At 40.1% G+C, this 19,259-nt stretch overlaps 1 protein-coding gene and 1 pseudogene across 3 annotated transcripts in view; both read left to right on the top strand.

The window, feature by feature from the left end:
- Window positions 1-8,576, top strand: part of Prkx (protein kinase X-linked) — a 37,374-nt gene extending 28,798 nt beyond the window's left edge. The window contains exons 6-9 of one of the 2 annotated variants that reach the window (XM_021152939.2): window positions 4,147-4,204; window positions 4,897-4,974; window positions 5,293-5,441; window positions 5,654-8,576. In XM_021152939.2, the coding sequence (XP_021008598.1) occupies window positions 4,147-4,204; window positions 4,897-4,974; window positions 5,293-5,418 (262 nt within the window). In that variant the 3' untranslated portion in view covers window positions 5,419-5,441; window positions 5,654-8,576. The remainder of the gene's footprint in view (window positions 1-4,146; window positions 4,205-4,896; window positions 4,975-5,292; window positions 5,442-5,653) is intronic. The other variant, XM_029473572.1, reaches the window with a different exon arrangement.
- A 2,713-nt stretch (window positions 8,577-11,289) lies between these two features.
- On the top strand, window positions 11,290-12,224 carry LOC110287267 (annotated as a pseudogene). Its single transcript, XR_002377194.1, has one exon. The product of XR_002377194.1 is annotated as an ATP synthase subunit gamma, mitochondrial pseudogene (transcript).
- Window positions 12,225-19,259: the final 7,035 nt, after the last annotated feature.

Raw genomic sequence — 19,259 nt, 5'->3', positions numbered from 1 at the left:
GTCCTGTTCTTTTCTTTTTCCTCCCCTTCCTCTCTCCCACCCAGGTCTTTCCTTCCCTTTGCCTCCTGTGATTATTTTGTTCCCCCTTCTATGTGGGAGTGAAGCATCCACACGTTGGCCTTCCTTCCTGTTAAGGTTTTTTGGTCTATTTATTTATATTGGGGGTATTCTGAGCTTTTGGGCTAATATCCACTTAGCAGTGAGTACATACCATGTATATCCTTTTGGGTCTGGGTTACCTCACTCAGGAGTTTATTTGCCTACAAAGCTCATGAAGATATCACTCTGTAGAGCTCAGTAGTATTCCATTGTGTAAATGTACCACATTTTCTGTATCTATTCTTCAGTTGAGAGACATCTAGGTTATTTACAGCTTCTGGCTATTATAAATAAGGCTGCTATGAACATAGTGGAGCATGTATCCTTGTTATATGTTGGAGCATCTTTTGAGTATATGCCCAAGAGTGGTATAGCTGGGTCTTTAGGTAGATCTATTTCCAATTTTCTGAGGAACCACAGATTGATTTCCAAAGTGGTTGTACCAGCTTGCAATCCCACCAACAATGGAAGAGCGTTCCTCTTTCTCCACATCCTTGCTAGCATCTGCTATCACCTGAATTTTTGATCTTAGCCATTCTGACTGGTGTGAGGTGGAATCTCAGGGTTGTTTTGATTTGCATTTCTATGATGACTAAGGATGTTGAACATTTCTTTAGGTGCTTCTCAGCCATTCGGTATTCCTCAGTTGAAGATTCTCTCTTTATCTCTGTACCCCATTTTTTAAATTGGGTTATTTGGTTCTCTGGAGTCTAACTTCTTGAGTTCTTTTTATATATTGGATATTAGCCCTCTTTTGGATGTAGGGTTGGTAAAAATCTTTTCCAAATCGCTAGGTTGCTGTTTTATTCTGTTGTCCTTTGCCTTACAGAAGTTTTTCAGTTTCATGAGATTCCATTTTGTTAATTGTTGATCTTAGAGCCTGAGCCAGTGGTATTCTGTTCAGGAAAAATTTCTCTGTGTCAATGTATTCAAAGCTCTTTCCCACTTTCTCTTGTATTAGATTGAACATATCTGGTTTTATATGCAAGTCCTTGATCCATTTGGACTCAAACTTTGCACAAGGAGATAAAAATGGATCGTTTTGCATTCTTCTACATTCTTCTACAGACCACCAGTTGAACCAGCACCATTTGTTGAAAATGCTGGTTTTTTCACTGGGTGGTTTTAGCTCCTTTGTCAAAGATCAAGTAACCATAGGTATGTGGGTTCATTTTTGGGTCTTCAATTTTATTCCATTGATCTTCCTGCCTGACTCTGTACCAATACCATGCAGTTTTTATCACTATTGCTCTGTAGCACAGCTTGAGATCAGGGATGATGAGTCCCCTAGAAGTTCTTTTATTGTTGAGAATTGTTTTCGCTATCCTGAATTTTTGGTTACTCCAGAGGAAGTTGAGAATTGATTGCTCTTTCTATCTCTGTGAAGAATTGAGTTGGAATTTTTATGGGGATTGCATTGAATCCATAGATTGCTTTTGGTAAGATGACCATTTTTACTATATTAATTCTATCCATCCATGAGCATGGGAGATCTTTCCATCTCCTGACGTCTTCTTCGATTTCTTTCTTCAGAGACTTGAAGTTCTTGTCTTATAGGTCTTTTACTTGCTTGGTTAGTCAACATATTTTATATTATTTGTGACTATTGTGAAGGGTGTTTTCTTAATTTCTTTCTTAGCCCATTTACCCTTAGTGTAGAGGAAGGCCACTGATTTGTTTGACTTAATTTTATATCCAGCTACTTTACTGAAGTAGTTTATCAAGTGTATGAGTTCTCTGCTAGAATTTTTGGGGTTGCTTATGTATACTATCATATTGCCTGCAAATAGTGATATTTTGACTTCTTCCTTTCCAATTTGTATCGCTTTGACCTAATTTTGTTGTTTAATTGCTAGCTAGAACTTCAAGTACTATATTGCATAAATAGAGAGAGAGTGAGCAGCCTTGGCTTGACCCTGATTTTATTGAGATTGCTTCAAGTTTCTCTCCGTTTAGTTTTATGTTGGCTACTGGTTTGCTGTATATTGCTTTTAATGTGTTTAGGTATGTACCTTGAATTCCTGATCTTTCCAAGACTTTTAACATGAAGGGGAGTTGTATTTTATTGGAGGCTTTTTTCAGCATTTAATGAGATGATCATGTGGTTATTTTTTCATTTGAGTTTGTTTATATAGTGGATTATGTTAATGGATTTGCATATATTGAACATCCCTGCATCCCTGGGATGAAGCCTGCTTGATTGTGGTGAATGATGATTTTGATGTGTTCTTTGCAAGAATTTTATTGAGTATTTTTGTAATGATATTCATAAGCAAAATTGGTCTGAAGTTCTCTTTCTTTGTTGGGTCTTTGTGTTTCATAAGTATCAGTGTAACTGTAGCTTCATAGAACGAATTGGGTAGAGTACCTTCTGTTTCTATTTTGTGGAATCATTTGAGAAATATTGGTATTTGGTCTTCTTTGAAGGTCTGATAGAATTCTGCACTAAAACTATCTGGCCCAGGGCGGTTTTTTTTTTTTGGGGGGGGGGACTTTTAACGACTGCTTCTATTTCCTTAGGGGTTTGGGGACTGTTTAGACAGTTTATCTGGTCCTGATTTAACTTTTGTTCCTAGATCTGTCTAGAAAATCATTCATTTCATCTGGATTTTCCAGTAGGCTTTTGTAATAGGAACTGAAGATTTTCTGAATTTTTTCAGTTTCTGTTGTTATGTCTCCCTTTTCATTTCTGATGTAAGATGTTTAGAGGTCAACACACTGCTTCACAAACAATTACTCAGTATTCATGTTGACCATGCATTTCATGAAGATTATGGCAAAAATAGTGAAAAAGAAAAAAACACAGAACATATTTATATATTTAAAAAACATATAAATACCTTCAACTTTCTTTGATTTGAATGTGGTCAGATTTGAGCATTTTCTAACCAGAATGAGCCTTGGTTTCCAATTGTTTCTTTAGTTAGTTAGGCAGGAGGATCCCACATAGCCCAGAACTTCTGATCCCTTTTCCTCAAAGCAGGGTGACAAACAGACTTGTGCCCCCAGTGATGCAACAAATGAGATCCAGGGCTAGGTGAAGACTGTACTCACTGAGTATAAGAACTCAGCAAGCACTCTGCTCACTGAGCTAAGAACATTCTTTTCACTGAGCTACAGTCCCTGCTGGATATTATCATAGGCTCTATGGATTGCAGGATGTTTGGGTATATGAGTGCTCAGACATGTGTGTGTGTGCACACACACATACACACACACAGCCATAACCCATGGCATTCTGTCTCTACCCTGCTTTAACTTCTCTAAGTCTTTGATTTAATCCACCTTACCATCCTTTGCATTCTCTTGTCTTTTGTCCACAATAGAGACACAGGCGAATAACAGATATTTGGGAACTCATTCCACAGGTGTGTGCAGCCTGCAAACTCAGTTTCCCTGTACAGAACTGTGTAAATGAACACAGGTGTGGTCTTTAAAACAGCCTCCTCAGTTAGTTACACAGGAAGGAACAATACTGGAATGGATAAATGCTAAAGGGTTGCAGGCGAAACACACTGGCTTATAGCTCAGTGGGTGGAGTGCACATAACTCAGTGGAGAGAGTGCTTGAGGCAGAGTGGGCTGAGTACTTGTAGTTCAGTGGGTAGAGTGCCTGTGGCTCAGTATCTAGAATACATATAGCTTAGTGGGCAGAGTGCTTGTAACTCAGTGGGGAGAACGTTTATACCTCAGTTGGTAGAGAGTTTGTAACTCACTGTGTAGAGTGTTTATAGCTCACATGGCATAGTACTTAGTTCAGTGGGTAGAGTGCTGGTGGCCAAGTTGGCACTAACATGCCATTTCTTACCATGTAAATGGAATGCCAGTCTGCATCCATGGCATATAGGAAATAGAGGCTGGAAGTCAGGGGTTTAAGGTCATTGTTAGGGGTTGGAGCCCAAGGGTGCAAGCTGCCTACCTGCTCGCTCCCACAAATCCTGGTCTTTTTCCCACAATAGAGATACCATGTGGTGGTGTGGGTGGGATGAGCACCTCAGTTGATTCTGGCATTTTCTGGATCCAAGTGGAGTCTTCTCTGCTAACACAGGGACCTCATCAAGAAGCTGCTGGTGGTGGACAGGACCCGGCGCCTGGGCAACATGAAGGTGAGTCATGCTAGAGCATTCCAGTTTGCACACTGATGGTGATGTCATCCAGTAAGAGGATCCCAGACCATGCTCAATGGTAAATTAGTTTTTGGCTTGTTTGTTGCTGGTTTGTTTTTATTAATTCTGTGTATGTACTACTCAGGTTTATTACCTGCCACAGTGGGCTCAGATCCCCTGCAGCTGCAGTTACAGGAGACTGTCTACTTTTATATAGGTGCTGTGAACCTAACCTGGGTCCTCTGAAAGAGCAGCTATCTCTCTGGCCCCTACTTGCTGTTTTCCTGTAGCCCAGGCTACAATCAAAATCACTATGTTGTAGCTAAGGATAACCTTGAACTTGTGACCCACTCAACCTCCCACCTCCCAGGACTGGGATGACATACATATGCCTCCACTCATGGTTGACTTATTCTTTATTTTTGAGTATTTATTTATTTATAAGACAGGGTCTCAGTATATACTTCTGAGTGTCCTGGAAATCTCTTTTGTAGACTAGGCTGGCATCAAAGTTATAGCCAACCACCTGCTTCCTTCTCCAGAGTGCTAGAATTAAAGGCATGTGCCACCAAACCTGACCACTTAATTTATTTTTAAATTGCTTTATTGGAGATTTTAGACATAATACACATGCACACACACACACATTTTTTTCAAATGCTTTTTACTGAGTGTTTATGTTTCCTCTCAAGAATGGGGCAGAAGACATCAAGCGGCACCGGTGGTTCCGAGGTGTGGAATGGGAATCTGTGCCACAAAGAAAACTGAAGGTGGGAGTATTATACACCCTTGAATTAAATGAACAGCTTCATATATGGTCCTAACCACCCAGTGAGCTCCCACTACTGTGTCTCAGTCTTCCAAATTAATTTACTAGAGGTTTATTGTCATTTATTTTGCCCTTGATGTATGTGTATTGTTTCTGTGTTCATGCGCGCCATGTGACTTCAGTACTGGAGTACCTTCAGCCTCTCGTAAAATTTGTATTCCAAGTGACAGGCACTACATGTCCCCACTGGGCTACCCAGTGTCACCTCATTCACTTATTTTATTTCTTTGTTGCTTTGTTTATTTTGCATGACTCTCAGCCACCCATTGTGCCTAAATTATCGGGTGATGGTGACATCTCCAACTTTGAGACTTATCCAGAGAGTGAATTGGACAAGACACCTTCCGTATCTGACAAAGACCTGGAAACATTCAAAAATTTCTGAGGATGAGAACTCATATCTGCAAGGTAAAACTTTTTTTTCTGAATTTCTAAGTAGGGTGTCATGTAGCCAAAGATAGCTTTTAATTTACCATGTAGTTGAGAAAAAAATACATTCAGTGCAACTGAGAATGATGAATTAACCAGTCTGCAGGGTTTCTTACTATGTATGATTGTCAGGTAACTCAGTAGTAAATGTTGCTAATCTCTGAACCCTCCCGCTTCTTTTTCTTTGCCAGAAGTATGTGAAGACATCGATACCACACCATATCACACCACACCACAACATACCACACCAATGACAAGAATCTTTTTATTGTTGTACGTTTCCATTTCCTACTATGAAACTAGAAGGTTTGGTGTGTGTATCCCAGTTCCTGCAAGATCAATACAATCATCACCCTTGGAACCCAGCCTCATTTCAACAACTGGAAACCTGCCCAGTGAGAATTTGCAAAACCTGTTAAATTTTCGGTTTTGTCCTTCTTCATGAGTCTTGTGTTTGTGCTGTGAATTTTGTTTCTTTGTTTGTTTGTTTGTCTTTCTACTGAACTTTTTAAGTTTGAATTTGACCCATTTGGTTATGGCTGTCAGTGTATATATGCACAGAAATTGTGCAAACTGGAAATTTTGGCACTTTGTGCTTGTAACATGTTCATTTTTCAAAGCTTTCTGAAAAATCTGTCGCCCTACAGGCAAAAAAAAAAAAAAAGGGTGAGATATATGCTTTTTAAAAATGCCTCTCTATGCATTTTGCAATCATTTGTGTACATTGTTTATTTAGTTACTGTTTGTTTATTTAGTTCCTTTCTGGTAACTTTAAACTTGGAAGTCAGGAAGCCACATGCCCTGCAGACCCTTATTCAGATATAGCACAAATGTGTGGCTTTCCTCCAATCTTCCAGTGTAGATGTTTTCAGTAAAATATCCCTTCCTAAAGTTAAGCCAGAACTCTGCATACAGCACGGCACTGGGTGCAAAGATTGCCTTTGTATGATAATACAAATGTACCCACATTCCCACAAGGGAACTTTAAGGATCCACCCCTTAAGCCCCTCCCTCCTCTGTTGTAAATGGCATTTTCTTCTCACCATCTCAACTTTGTTCTCCCAGCCATGTCCGTCCATGAAAACTCAGGTTCCAGGCCGGGAACTTCTATGAAAGTTTGTACAGCGCTGTATTTTTGGTGAGCTTTCTCAGTGCTTTCCAATATGCAAACTAACTGGGTTATGTACCTCAAACAAACACACACATACAGGAGATAGAATGCAGGATTATAATCAAGTCCTGTCAGTAGATATTTGCTATTAAGTAGGAAATAACATGAAATTAGTATAGGAAACATTGCCTTAATTCTAAACACACATGGGGAGATCACACATGCGCACATGCACCCTCTGTGTGCTCCTAAAGCACCTTGCAATCTGACTCCAATCCTAAAAATCAAATTAAAAACCCTTAATCAGGCTGTAAATTACACTATGCGATGTCACTACAGTGACATCAGACATCATTTTAGGAATCATAATTTTTTATTTTAATATTTTTAATTCTGTGTGCACATGTGACTGCAGTACACACAGCCAACAAGTGCACCAGAGACCCTACAGCTGGACTTATAGGCAGTTCTGTGCCACCCTGCGGATTCTGGGAACCAACCCAACCTCGATCCTCTGCAGTCCATGTAGTTAACATGAAAGAAGGGGTGGTAAGGCAGCCATGAAAAAGGGCGAGGGAAATATGTCCTGTTCTTAACTCTGAGTCCAGGGAGAATTGTGCACCCAACACCTTCTCATGAAACAATGGAATAGTTAATAAATTTCAAATTTCTCTGGTGCTAGCTTGATTCGAACCAAATATAAAAGATAATCACTAGCCAATAATAATTTAAAAACAAATTTCTGGGCTGGAGAGATGGCTCAGCGGTTAAGAGCACTGACTGCTCTTCCGGAGGTCCTGACTTCAAATCCCAGCACCAACCTCGTGGCTCACAACCATCTGTAATGGGATCCAATGCCCTTTTCTGATGTGTCTGAAGACAGCTACAATGTACTTACATATAATAAATAAATATTAAAAAGCAAAAAAAAAAAAAGGAAATCCCCTCTTTAAAAAAAAACAAATCTCTATGCTCGTCAACTAAGACTGACTTTAATGTTTAGTACAGATAAAGTACTACGTGCTGTGGATTGGTGCTTGTCTCACTAAACTAGCTGTTACATGTTACACTGTAGAATGTGATTTGATGGCTAAATACTGTTCACAGGACCCTCTGGCTGTGCAAATATCCCAACAATGGACCAAAACATACCAATCACCACTGTGTTGCTAGGTGAACCCTAGTGAAAATTTAGCATTGTGTGGGTCTTGATGTTGAGGTGAAAATCACAGAAAAGGTCTCACTCCTGACTGTAGATTTGAAATATGTTGATTTCCTGGGATTTGTTTGTTTGTTTTTGTTATTGTTTTTGATGAAGCTCCGTAGGAAGCATTTGATGAACATTCAACACCTGTCATTCTTATTTGTCAGAACACTGTAAACCACCTGAAAATTATAATGCAAAGTCAAGGTTTATGTGTGAGTTGGTCTCCCCCATTAGGTTGTGTGTGTTCCCATCAGTTTAGGGGGAGGATCTGCTCCCCAACTGTTATATGTTACTATCAAATCTGCCTTTGAGTCTCACACCCTTGCATCTGGTCTCACAGTTATTTGGGAGAGGGAGGTTGCTCCAGTTGGTTATGTAGTAGACATCATGACATCATTATCTGTGTGACTTAGAGAAAGTGAGCAGGAGCCTCCCCAGTGCTCCTGGTCCTCACAGGTCAGACTAAAACCCCTTGTCACCTCCGTTCTTCTCAGAGTGTGGGGCTCATCACTTGACCTGCTATAACACAGGTCCCACGTGCACTGTGCAGGTGCACCTCCCTGCTGCCGAGCACCTGTCAGCTTGCCTGAAATGCAGAATGAAAAAGCCTGTTTCTTTTTCCTTTCTAATCCTGATGCATATTACAAAAAAAAAAAATCACTGTGATTTGTGTGTATATCTATCTATATCTCTCTATATATATTTGCCCCAGGAAAACTTTTTCTGCTGTCTAATTTATAAAATACTATTACTTGAGTCCAGGTTTGTTTAATAAAAGTTTGTATGTTTTAAGAAATCTGTTTCAGGTTGTTCCTTGACTTTTCCTGTAACACAGGGTAACACCATAAAACACAAGTCATTGACTATGGTTAATGACCTCAGTGATCCAGTCACCAAGAGTAGTTGGTGCCCTTTCTCAGAGGCAGAACTAGTGAAGCTGAAATGAAGTTGGGTTAATCAAGGAAATTGGTATGCACCCCTGTAACAGGTTGATGATTGTTTTGAGGAATATTAGCGCCCAGGATATTGGAAGTATTACAAACTTCAGACTTCATTAACCCGGGGGGGTTGGGGGTGGGGTGGTGCATAACCTAAGTCACAAGAGTGTGCCAGGTGGGATTTCTTTTCCGGTCCTCATACGTTTCTGTGCATCTCTTTATTTTTGTTTTACTTTTTTTCTAATGAATAATATCTTTATTTACATTACAAATGTTATCCTCTTTCCCAGTTCCCCTCCCCAGAAACCCCCTATCCCATCCCTCTACCCCCTGCTTCTATGAGGGTGTTCCCTCACCCACCCACCAACTCCTACCTCCCTGCCCTCGATTCCCCTACACTGGGGTATCAAGCCTTCACAGGACCAAGGGCCTCTACTCCCACTGATACCTAACAAGACCATCCTCTACTACATATGCGGCTTGGTTGGTGGTTTAGTCTCTGGGAGCTTTGGGGGATCTGGTTGGTTGATATTGTGTTCTTCCTATGGAGTTACAAACCCCTTCAGCTCCTTCAGTCCTTTCTCTAACTCCTCCATTGGGGACCCTGTGCTCAGTCCAATGGTTGGCTGTGAGCATCACCTCTGTATTTATCAGGCTCTGGCAGGGCCTCTCAGGAGATAGCTATATAAGGCTCCTGTCAGCATGCACTTCTTGGAATCCACAATAGTTTCTGCATTTGGTGACTGTATATGGGATGGATCCCCAGGTGGGGCAGTCTCTGGATGACCTTTCCTTCAGTCTCTGCTCCATACTTTGTCTCCATATTTGCTCCTGTGAGTACTTTGTTACTTCATCTAAGAAGGACCAAAGCACCCACACTTTGGTCTTCCTTCTTGAGCATCATGTGGTCTGTGAACTATATCTTGGGTATTCTGAGCTTTTGGGCTAATATCCACTTATCAGTGAGTACATACCATGGGTGTTCTTTTGTATCTTGGTTACCTCACTCAGGATATTTTCTAGTTCCATCCAGTTGCCTAAGAATTTCATGAAGTCATTGTTTTTAATAGCTGAGTAGTACTCCATTGTGTAAATGTACCACATTTTCTGTATCTATTCCTCTGTTGAAGGACATCTGGGTTCTTTCCAACTTCTGGCTATTATAAATAAGGCTGTTATGAACATAGTGGAGCATGTGTCCTTGTTATGTGTTGGAGAATCTTTGGGGTATGTGCTCAGGAATGGTTCTCTTAGTTTTAATCAATTGGTTTCTGCCCTGACTTTGATCATTTCCTGCTATCTGCTCCTCCTGTGTGTTTGCTTCTTTTTTCTAAAGTTGTCAGATGTACTTTTAATATGTTAGTATGAGAACTCTCCAATTTGTTTATGGAGGCATTTGGTGCTATAAACTTTCCTCTTAACCCTGTTTTTAGAGTGTCCCATAAGTTTGGGTATGTTGTGCCCTCATTTTCATTGAATTCTAGAAAGTTATTCATTCCTTTCTTTTCTCTGACCCCAGTGATCATTGTTGTTGTTCAGTTTCGATGAGTATGTGGACTTTCTGTTGTTTCTATTGTTGTTGTTGTTGAAGTTCAGATTTAATCCATGGTGATCTGATAGGATGGGATTATTTCAATCTTGTATCTGTTGAGACTTGTTTTGTCACAGACTATGTGGTCAGTTTCGGAGAAGGTTCAATGAGGTACTGAGAAGGTATATTCTTTTGTATTTGGGTGATAGATATATGTTAAGTCCATTTGAATCATAACCTCTGTTGCTTTTGTTATTTCTCTGTTTAGTTTCTGTCTCAATGACCTGTCAATTGGTAAGAGTGGGATGGTGAAGTCACCCACTATTAATGTGTGGGATTCATATGTGATTAATCTTTAGTAATGTATCTTTTACGAATGTGGGTGCCTTTGCATTTGAGGCATAGTTGTTCAGAACTGAGATGCCTTCTTGGTGGATTATTCCTTTAGTGAGTATGAAGTATTCTTCCTGGTCACTTCTGATTGCTTTTGGTTGAAAGTCTGTTTTATTAGATATTAAAATGGCTAGTCCTGCTTGTTTCTTAGGTGCATTTGCTTGAAAAACCTTTTTTCAGCCTTTATTCTGAGAAAATATCTATCTTTTTGCTGAGATATGTTTCTTGTGTACGGCAGAATGATGGATTCTATTTACACACCCATTCAGCTAGCCTGTGTCTTTTTACTGGGGAATTGAATCTATTGATGTTAAGAGATAATTAATGATCAATGATTGTTATAACTTTCTGTTATTTTGATGGTGGTAGTGGTAGTAGTGTGTGTGTGTGTGTGTGTATGTATGTGTTTCTCTTCTATTTTAATGGTGTGAATCTATTTATTTATTTATTTATTCATTGTATTTTCTTGAGTGTAGTTAGCCTCATTGGGTTTGACTTTTCCTTCTAGTATCCTCTGAAGGGTTGGGTTAGTGGAAAGGTAGTTTGAATTTGGCTTTGTCATGGAATATCTTAGTTTCTTCATCTATGTTGATTGAAAGTTTTGCTGGGGCAGTGAGCCCCATCTGCAGGACCTTCAAGGTTCCACCATGTTCTCAAAGGTGAGTATTGTCAGGCTGTCAGCCTGTGCCGTGCAGCCGCAATGGATCCAAGTTCAAAACATGGCAACTCTGAAAGATATTACCAGGAGACTCAAGTCCATCAAAAATATCCAGAAAATTACCAAGTCTATGAAGATGGTGGCAGCTACAAAGTATGCCCAGGCTGAGCAGGAGCTGAAGCCTGCTCAAACGTATGGAACAGGTTCCTTGGCTCTATATGAGAAGGCTGATATTAAGGGACCTGAGGACAAAAAGAAGCACCTCATTATTGGTGTGTCCTCAGATAGAGGGCTTTGTGGTGCTATTCATTCCTCGGTGGCTAAACAGATGAAGAATGAAGTGGCTGCCCTCACAGCAGCTGGGAAAGAAGTTATTATTGTTGGAGTTGGTGAAAAAATCAAGGGCATACTTTATAGGACTCATTCTGATCAGTTTTTGGTGTCATTCAAAGATGTGCGACAGAAGCCCCCTACTTTTGGAGATGCACCAGTCATTGCCTGTGAGTTTTTTAATTCTGGATATGAATTTGATGACAACTCTATCATTTTTAATCAATTCAAGCCTGTTATCTCCTACAAGACAGAAGAGAAGCCCATCTTCTCTCTCAATACCATTGCAACTGCTAAGACCATGAGCATTTATGATGACATTGATGCTGATGTGCTGCAGAATTACCAGGAATACAATCTGGCCAACCTCATCTATTACTCCCTGAAGGAGTCCACCACCAGTGAGCAGAGTGCCAGGATGACTGCCATGGACAACACCAGTAAGAATGCTTCTGATATGATTGACAAATTGACGTTGACTTTCAACCGCACCCGCCAGGCTGTCATCACAAAGGAGTTGGTTGAAATCATCATCATCATGCTGCTCTGAATTAATGAAAATCAAGTTGCATCCTCAGACAAGAGATAAAGAAGAGAAAAAAAAAGAGAGATAAAGAAGAAAAATGTGCAGGCTGATTTTAACTGATTGCTATCTTTGTCAGAAGAAACTTGGTCCACTGAGTTACAAAGATAGCAGGATGTGTGTTGAGAAATTGAGTGTAAATATAATATATCCATCTTTATATTTTACTTGGCCTTTTCCCCTTGCAGCTTTTAATATTCTTTCTTCTATATATTTAGTGTTTTGATTATTATGTGACAGGAGGACTTTCTTTTCTGGTCCAATCTGTTTGGTGTTCTGTAGGCTTCTTATACATTTATATCCACTCTTTCTTTAGGTTAGGGATAATTACTTCTATGATTTTGTTGAAGATGTTTCTGGACCATTGAGCTGGCAATCTTCTCCTTCTTCTATTTCTATTATTCTTAGGTTTGGCCTGTTCATAGTGTCCCAAGTTTCCTGGATGTTTCGTGTCATGAACTTTTTAGATTTTGCATATTCTTTGACAGAAATATTGATATCTACTACTACTACTGACTCATCTCTTGTATTCTGTTGGTGATGATTGTATCTCTAGTTATTGTTCTCTTTCCTAGGTTTTCCATCTCCAGAATTGCCTCAGTTTGTGTTTTCTTTATTGCTTCTATTTCTCTTTTCAGGTCTTGTACAGTTTTATTCATATCCTTCACCTTGGTCGGATTTTCCTGTGTCTCTTTATATTGATTTGCTTCCTCTTTCCTCTAACTATTTGAATGTACTTTTCTGTATTTGTTTGTTTGTTTTTTGAGACAGGGTTTCTCTGTGCAGTCCTGGCTGTCTTGGAACTCTGTAGACCAAGCTGGCCTCAAACTCAGAAATCTGCCTGCCACTACCTCCCAAGTGCTGGGATTAAAGGCGTGCACCACCACTACCCGGCTTCTGTATTTCTTTATGGGATTTATTCATGTCCTCTTTAAAGGCCTCTATCATCTTTATAAGACTGGATTTAAAATCCTCTTCTTGTGTTTCAGTTTCCTTAGGGTATGCAGGGTTTGTTGTGGCAGCATAGCTGAGCTCTGGTGATGCCATACTGCCCTGGGTCTTGTTGGTTGTTTTCTTAAGCTAGCTTTTAATCATCTGCTTTTCCCTGGTGTTGGCTGTATGATCCTGATGCCAGCAGGACTTCTCTGGAAGGTGGGGGAGCCATAGTCCAGACAATGGAGGTCAGGTTACACAATTCTGAGGGCTTTGCCTTAGGTGGACCCCACTGATAAGGGATTGGTGGAGCAATGTTCCAACCTGGAAGTTCTTGGGGTTTCCACAGGCCTCCACATAGAAACAGGATGCTCTTGAGAACCCTAAGGCTCTTCAGGACTGAAGAGCAAGCCCAGAGCTAGGCAGTAGAGTTCAGGGGACTGTGCACAACTCTGCCTGCTATATCCCAGGTGGACCCAACTGAGATGGGGTTGGTGGAGCAGGGTTCCAAGCTGGTTAGTTTTGGGGTCTGGAAATCTTCCACAGGAAAGCATGACAGTCTTGGGGTCCTGCAAGGTTCTGTCAGGACTGAAGAGCTAATTCAGAGTTAGACAATCAAGTTCCCTTTGATTTTTCATGTGACTTTTTTGTATAACATACATTTACATTTATTAATGAATATCTCTAAAGTCAGCAACCATTAAAAAGTGATTGCACTATGTGGGCAAGCAGAACTAGCAACTTTCGTTTTTTTAAAAAGCACAAATCTTAAAAATCTCATTTTATTCACATACATAATACAGCATACTAGTTATGTTAAATGCTACAAACCAATGTGAGTCTAATTGGATGGGAAAAAGCACACATTTAAGCTTTAAGAACCATTTGTCTCTATATATTAGCATTTTCTCAAATGCATATATGAGATAAATCAGGTAACTATAAAATATACAGGGAACAACCATCCATCTCGTATATATAGATGATATATATATATATATATATATATATATATATATATATATACATACATACATACATCTATAAAACCTTTCTAACACAGAACACAGGTGCTGGGCCCACATTGTTAGGAGAAGATACCTACTATTATGACTAGGCCAGAAGTTGGTATATAAAGAGTAAACAATGCCAAGCCCCCACCACAGGAAATCATTGGTAACATGGCATCTACAGCAAGGTCGGCAAATCACAAACATCCTAAGTAATTGTGCTCCAAGATATTTGATCACATTGTGAACCCCAAGATTGTGAACTGGAAAAAACTTTCTTATTGTTGTATGGCTAAGCCCTAGCACACACCTTTAACCCAAGAGCTTTCTATAAACAAGAGCTGCACACACCTTTAACCCAAGAGCTTTCTATAAACAAGAGCTAAATAAAGGCAACTGTAGGTCAAGAGGCAGAGCAAACAACCAATTGACAGAGAGTGAACATAGAAAGTAGAAAGGACAGACATAGAGTTGAAGGTTATTTAAGACAATATAAAGAAGAAAAAGGAACTTTTTCCTTCTGGGACACTGGTGGAATAGAAAGGTCAACTGGGTACTTTTTCTGCCTCTCTGAACTAGCAGACTTTCACCACAATGTCTGGCTCTTGAGTCTTCATTTGGCAAATAGAACATTTGGGATTCTGTTTTTAAAACAACATAACTGTTTCATTATTAGTTTTTAAATAATTTTTAAAAGTGTATGCCCCTCAGACCTGCTTGTTGGTATTACTGTAGCCAACACAATCCATGAGCCAATTCTGCTGCCCCAGAGTTTCAAATCACAGGGTTTGAATTTTTTTGTTGTTGTTGGAGTGAGGAAGAGATAGAGGTTGGAGAAGGTGGTTCTCTGTGTAAAACAGGTAGATAAATATAGAAACATCACCTAGTTACATACAGTAAGCTTTAGGTTCTTGTAGGGTGGGCCAATGGGCCCCTGGCAGGCTGGGTGGGATGCAGGAAACCTAGGCTGCTGCATGAGAATGAGGTTGGTTGGAACATGCCTGCTATCAGGTGCTGGCCCCACAAGTGGTTTCTTCACTTAGGGCAACAACCCCAGATGGGGATAGGAAAGGAAATAAATGGGACTTGAAAGTGTAGGAAACTCAGACTTCTCCAGACCTTGAGGGCAGGAATCAGGCCAGGAGGGGCCATAAGATAGAGGTTCATGCCCTCCTTGTCCCTGTCCTTATGGGATTCCTAGGAGACTCACCCAGGCAGGTGAGAGACAGGCCCTGGCTGGAGAGGAAATGCCTTGAAAATCAAACAGTCCTGGTAGTCTCATGTGACTTATAAACACTTTTATTAAAACAGCCCCTTGGTTTCTCTTTTCTTTTTAAGATTTATTTATTATTATATCTAAGTACACTGTTTTAGCTGTACTTCAGATGCACCAGAAGAGGGTGTCAGATCTCATCACGGATGGTTGTGAGCCACCATGTGGTTGCTGGGATTTGAACTCAAGACCTTTGGAAGAGCAGTCAGTGCTCTTAACCACTGAGCCATCTCTCATCACAGGTTTTTGTGTCTTAAATGCTGTCTTGTTACATAGCCAGAGTGGCCTGAAGCTCAGATTGGCATTAGACACACTGTAGTCTTCCTCCTACCAAGCCTTTGCAGCTGGAGTTAGGAATGGTTGTAAACTACTATGTGGGTACTGGGAGTCAAACCAGGGGCCTCTACTAGAGTAACCAGTGCTCTTTAAAAACGATTTATTTATTTGTTTTATATAAGTACACTGTAGCTGTCTTCAAACACACCAGAAAAGGGCATGGATCCCATTACAGATGGTTGTAAGCCATCATGTGGTTGCTGGGGATTGAACTTAGGACCTCTGGCAGAGCAGTCAGTGCTCTTAACCACTGAGTCATCTCTCCAGCACCTAAATGCTGAAATTCTAATTTGGAGCTTCCCTACAAAGGTAGAAACAAATGTTAATGTATGCCTTGTATGAATTATTATGACTCAGAATGAGGTAGTTGACTGTGTCTTGCAAGCCCGAGTCCCTACCTTTGATCTTCAGTGTCAAACAGAAACAAAAAAAATGTATTAAAGAGTCCTCAGATTTTCAGTAGCTCCCCTTTCTGCCTCTATACATGTGGCCATAGATTGGATTGGACAAATAGGCAGATGGAGACCCTGTGAGGGGTGAGATGAGCAAAATTATTCTGGAAGTAGTACAGGGGGTACACTAAGGCTGACTGGTCTTTGGGGTAAAATGGTTTGTTATACCACAAAAGACAGCAAGGCAAGAAGAGCTCTTGAGGGGAACTCTGGTCCATGTGGGAAAGTAGGAATCCCTCCTTGTATGCTTAGGAGGAGGGGTAAAAATCCATGCTACATACACCAAAGATTTGATGCTTGTAACTGACATGATTACAGTAGTTCCCACAGACCACCTTCACTGCAAGACAGAAGTTCTCAGCATAGGGTGTGATCTGCAGAAAGGACCCTTGGCAATGTCAAATGACAGTTTTGCTTCCACTTTGGAGAAGGCATTTTTCCCAACATGGAGAGGTAGCCATTGCTTCTCAGAATTCTAGAGTGCTTAGAATGGCCTTGCTACTTGCAGTATCCCCAAGGGTCCTTACTCTCAGCTCCAGAAACTCTCTGTATGACTATTATTAACAATAATATTAAATAACGTGTTACTATTATTTATTTGTCTAAATTTTTGTTGAATCTTTGTATAGTATATGCCATCTATTTACCTGTCAATATTTATCACATTTTTTCTCTTGAAAATATTTCTGTGCATCAATGTTTTCCTTGCAGGTATGTATACCTAGTGCCGATATAGACTGTAAGGATCCCATGGAATTGAAGTTGCAGATGGTTGTAAGAGGCCGTGTGGAGGCTGGAAATCAAGCCTTGGTCTCACAGAAGAGCAGCAAATGCATTTTAATAGGTGATCCATCAGTCCAGGACTCATTCTTCCCTTTTCTATTTGAGGGAGCATCTGTAAACCTAAACTGGCCTTGAAGTCACAATCCTCCTGTCTTAGCTTCCAGGGGACTGGGAGTGTAATTGAGTCTGCTCTAACTAAATTTAACAGGCTTTTATGGTGCTTAGTGCCAATAAATAAAATGATGGAGATGAGAAAATGTGAAGAGCCCAGAGCAGAAGATAGATGCCCAAGGCCGACCCAGATTTAAATATGTATTAGGCTCACGAGGCCAGGGTACATTTACCATGCTAGAGGCTCATCAGGGGCTATAGACACATGTTGTGTACTGGATCTGATCCTGGATTGGGTCCACAAGTGCTCTGGAATTTTTACATCTTCCAGTGGGATTAGCAGAGTCTATAAACCTAGGCTGGTGACTAGATCCAACTTTGGGTTAGGCCATCCTGGTCTACAGAATGAGTTCCAGGACAGCCAGAGCTACATAGTAATTCCCTGTCTCAAAGAAAAGAAAGAAAGAAAGAAAGAAAGAAAGAAAGAAAGAAAGAAAGAAAGAAAGAAAGAAAGAAAGAAAGAAAGAAAGAAAGAAAGAACAACATGAGTTAGGGAACTGTAGAGATGGCTCTCTAATGCAAACACTTACACTAGCTCTAAAGCTCTGACCATAGTCCCCTAAACCTTAACATGACAAAGTATACACTCATACACCTAGACCCAGACCTACCTTACATCTCAAAGATAATTTACATTCACAGATAGTGTAATTGAATGCTACAGGAAAAAATGGACAAAATATGAAACCTATCAGATTTTGGTATAAAAATCAATTTTAATGCTTTCACTAACCCTAAGACCATGACCATAATCCCCTAATGCTAATCCTAACCTTAACACAGCAGACCACAAAATACTCCTTACTTATGAAAAACAAAACTAACATAACTTTACCTTGCATCATAGACATAACTTATATTAAGAGACATGGTAACTTGATGTTAGGTCAAAAAAAAATGGGATAGAGTATGAAACCTATTGGATTTGGGTGTAAAACTTTCCCAAATATCAAGATTAGAAACTCAGGTTTTAAGAAGCATGATTGAATCTTGTTTGAGGCAATAAAAAATTTAAACCTGTAGGGTGATGGTGGCATATGCCTAGAATCCCATCACTCCGGAGGAAGAGGCAGATGGAACTCTATGAGTTCAAGGACAGCCTGGTCTATAGAATGAGTTCAAGGACAGTCAGAGCCACACAAAGAAAAACCTGTCTCAGGAAAATCAAAAACCAAAATACCAAAAAACCCACCACTGCCACTACCAACAATAAGTAAATAAGTAAATAAATAAATAAATCAAAAAATTTAAACCTGCAGTTACTAAACTAATAGATAACTCTATGATGCTTTATAGCTCTATTTCCTTGAGTCGGAATGGCTGGAGAAGTGCTCTGCTGATTCCAGATGGAATGAAAGCTATTAACCTAGAAATGATACACTGAGGCAAAGGAACCCAGGCAGGGTGGTAGACTGAAGAAAATTGCAGCCATAGAAGTCTCTACACAAAAGGTGAAGACTAAGGAGCAGCACTCAACATCTATAGGGTCTTGGGGGCCCCTTGAGTATTATACTTTGTTCCTACAAAATGTCTCTGCCTCGTAAACAATATGTTTGTCTGGAAGTCAGCTGCTTTCAGCCCCCTAGTGGTAAAACGATAATGGAACCTGGCATGTCCAGGTCTGTCTGACATGCAGAAGTCCAAGTAACAAGGTTTGGCTGTACACTTCTTAAAAATTCTCTGTCTCACTGTCTGTCTCTGTCTGTCTCCCTCTGTCTCTGTCTTTCTGTGTGTATTTATATACAATTGTGTGTGTGTGTGTGTGTGTGTGTGTGTGTGTGTTGAGTACCTATTTACTGACTCTTGGGCCTTAGTAAAATGTATTGCAATCTGCTCTAAAACTAGAAGAAGGCAAGTTTTTACAATCAGTAGATATTTGGTCTAAAGAGGCCTGGATTTTTAAAGCAAAATCTGATATCAAAATATCTGTGAGGGAGGCATGACACTAGCAAAGATATAGAAGAAGCCAGACATAATAATACCATTATGATCCAAGATAAATGCCACCAGATATAAGATTAACAAGGAACAAATACCTAGAACCAGAATCAAAGGGGAAAATGACACACAGGAATAAATACTACCTAC

This window comes from Mus caroli, chromosome X (genome assembly GCF_900094665.2).
Source record: "Mus caroli chromosome X, CAROLI_EIJ_v1.1, whole genome shotgun sequence".
NCBI classification, from domain to species: Eukaryota; Metazoa; Chordata; class Mammalia; order Rodentia; family Muridae; genus Mus; species Mus caroli.
Note: the sequence above shows the minus strand (reverse complement) of the source record. Positions and strands in the feature narration are given on the sequence as shown.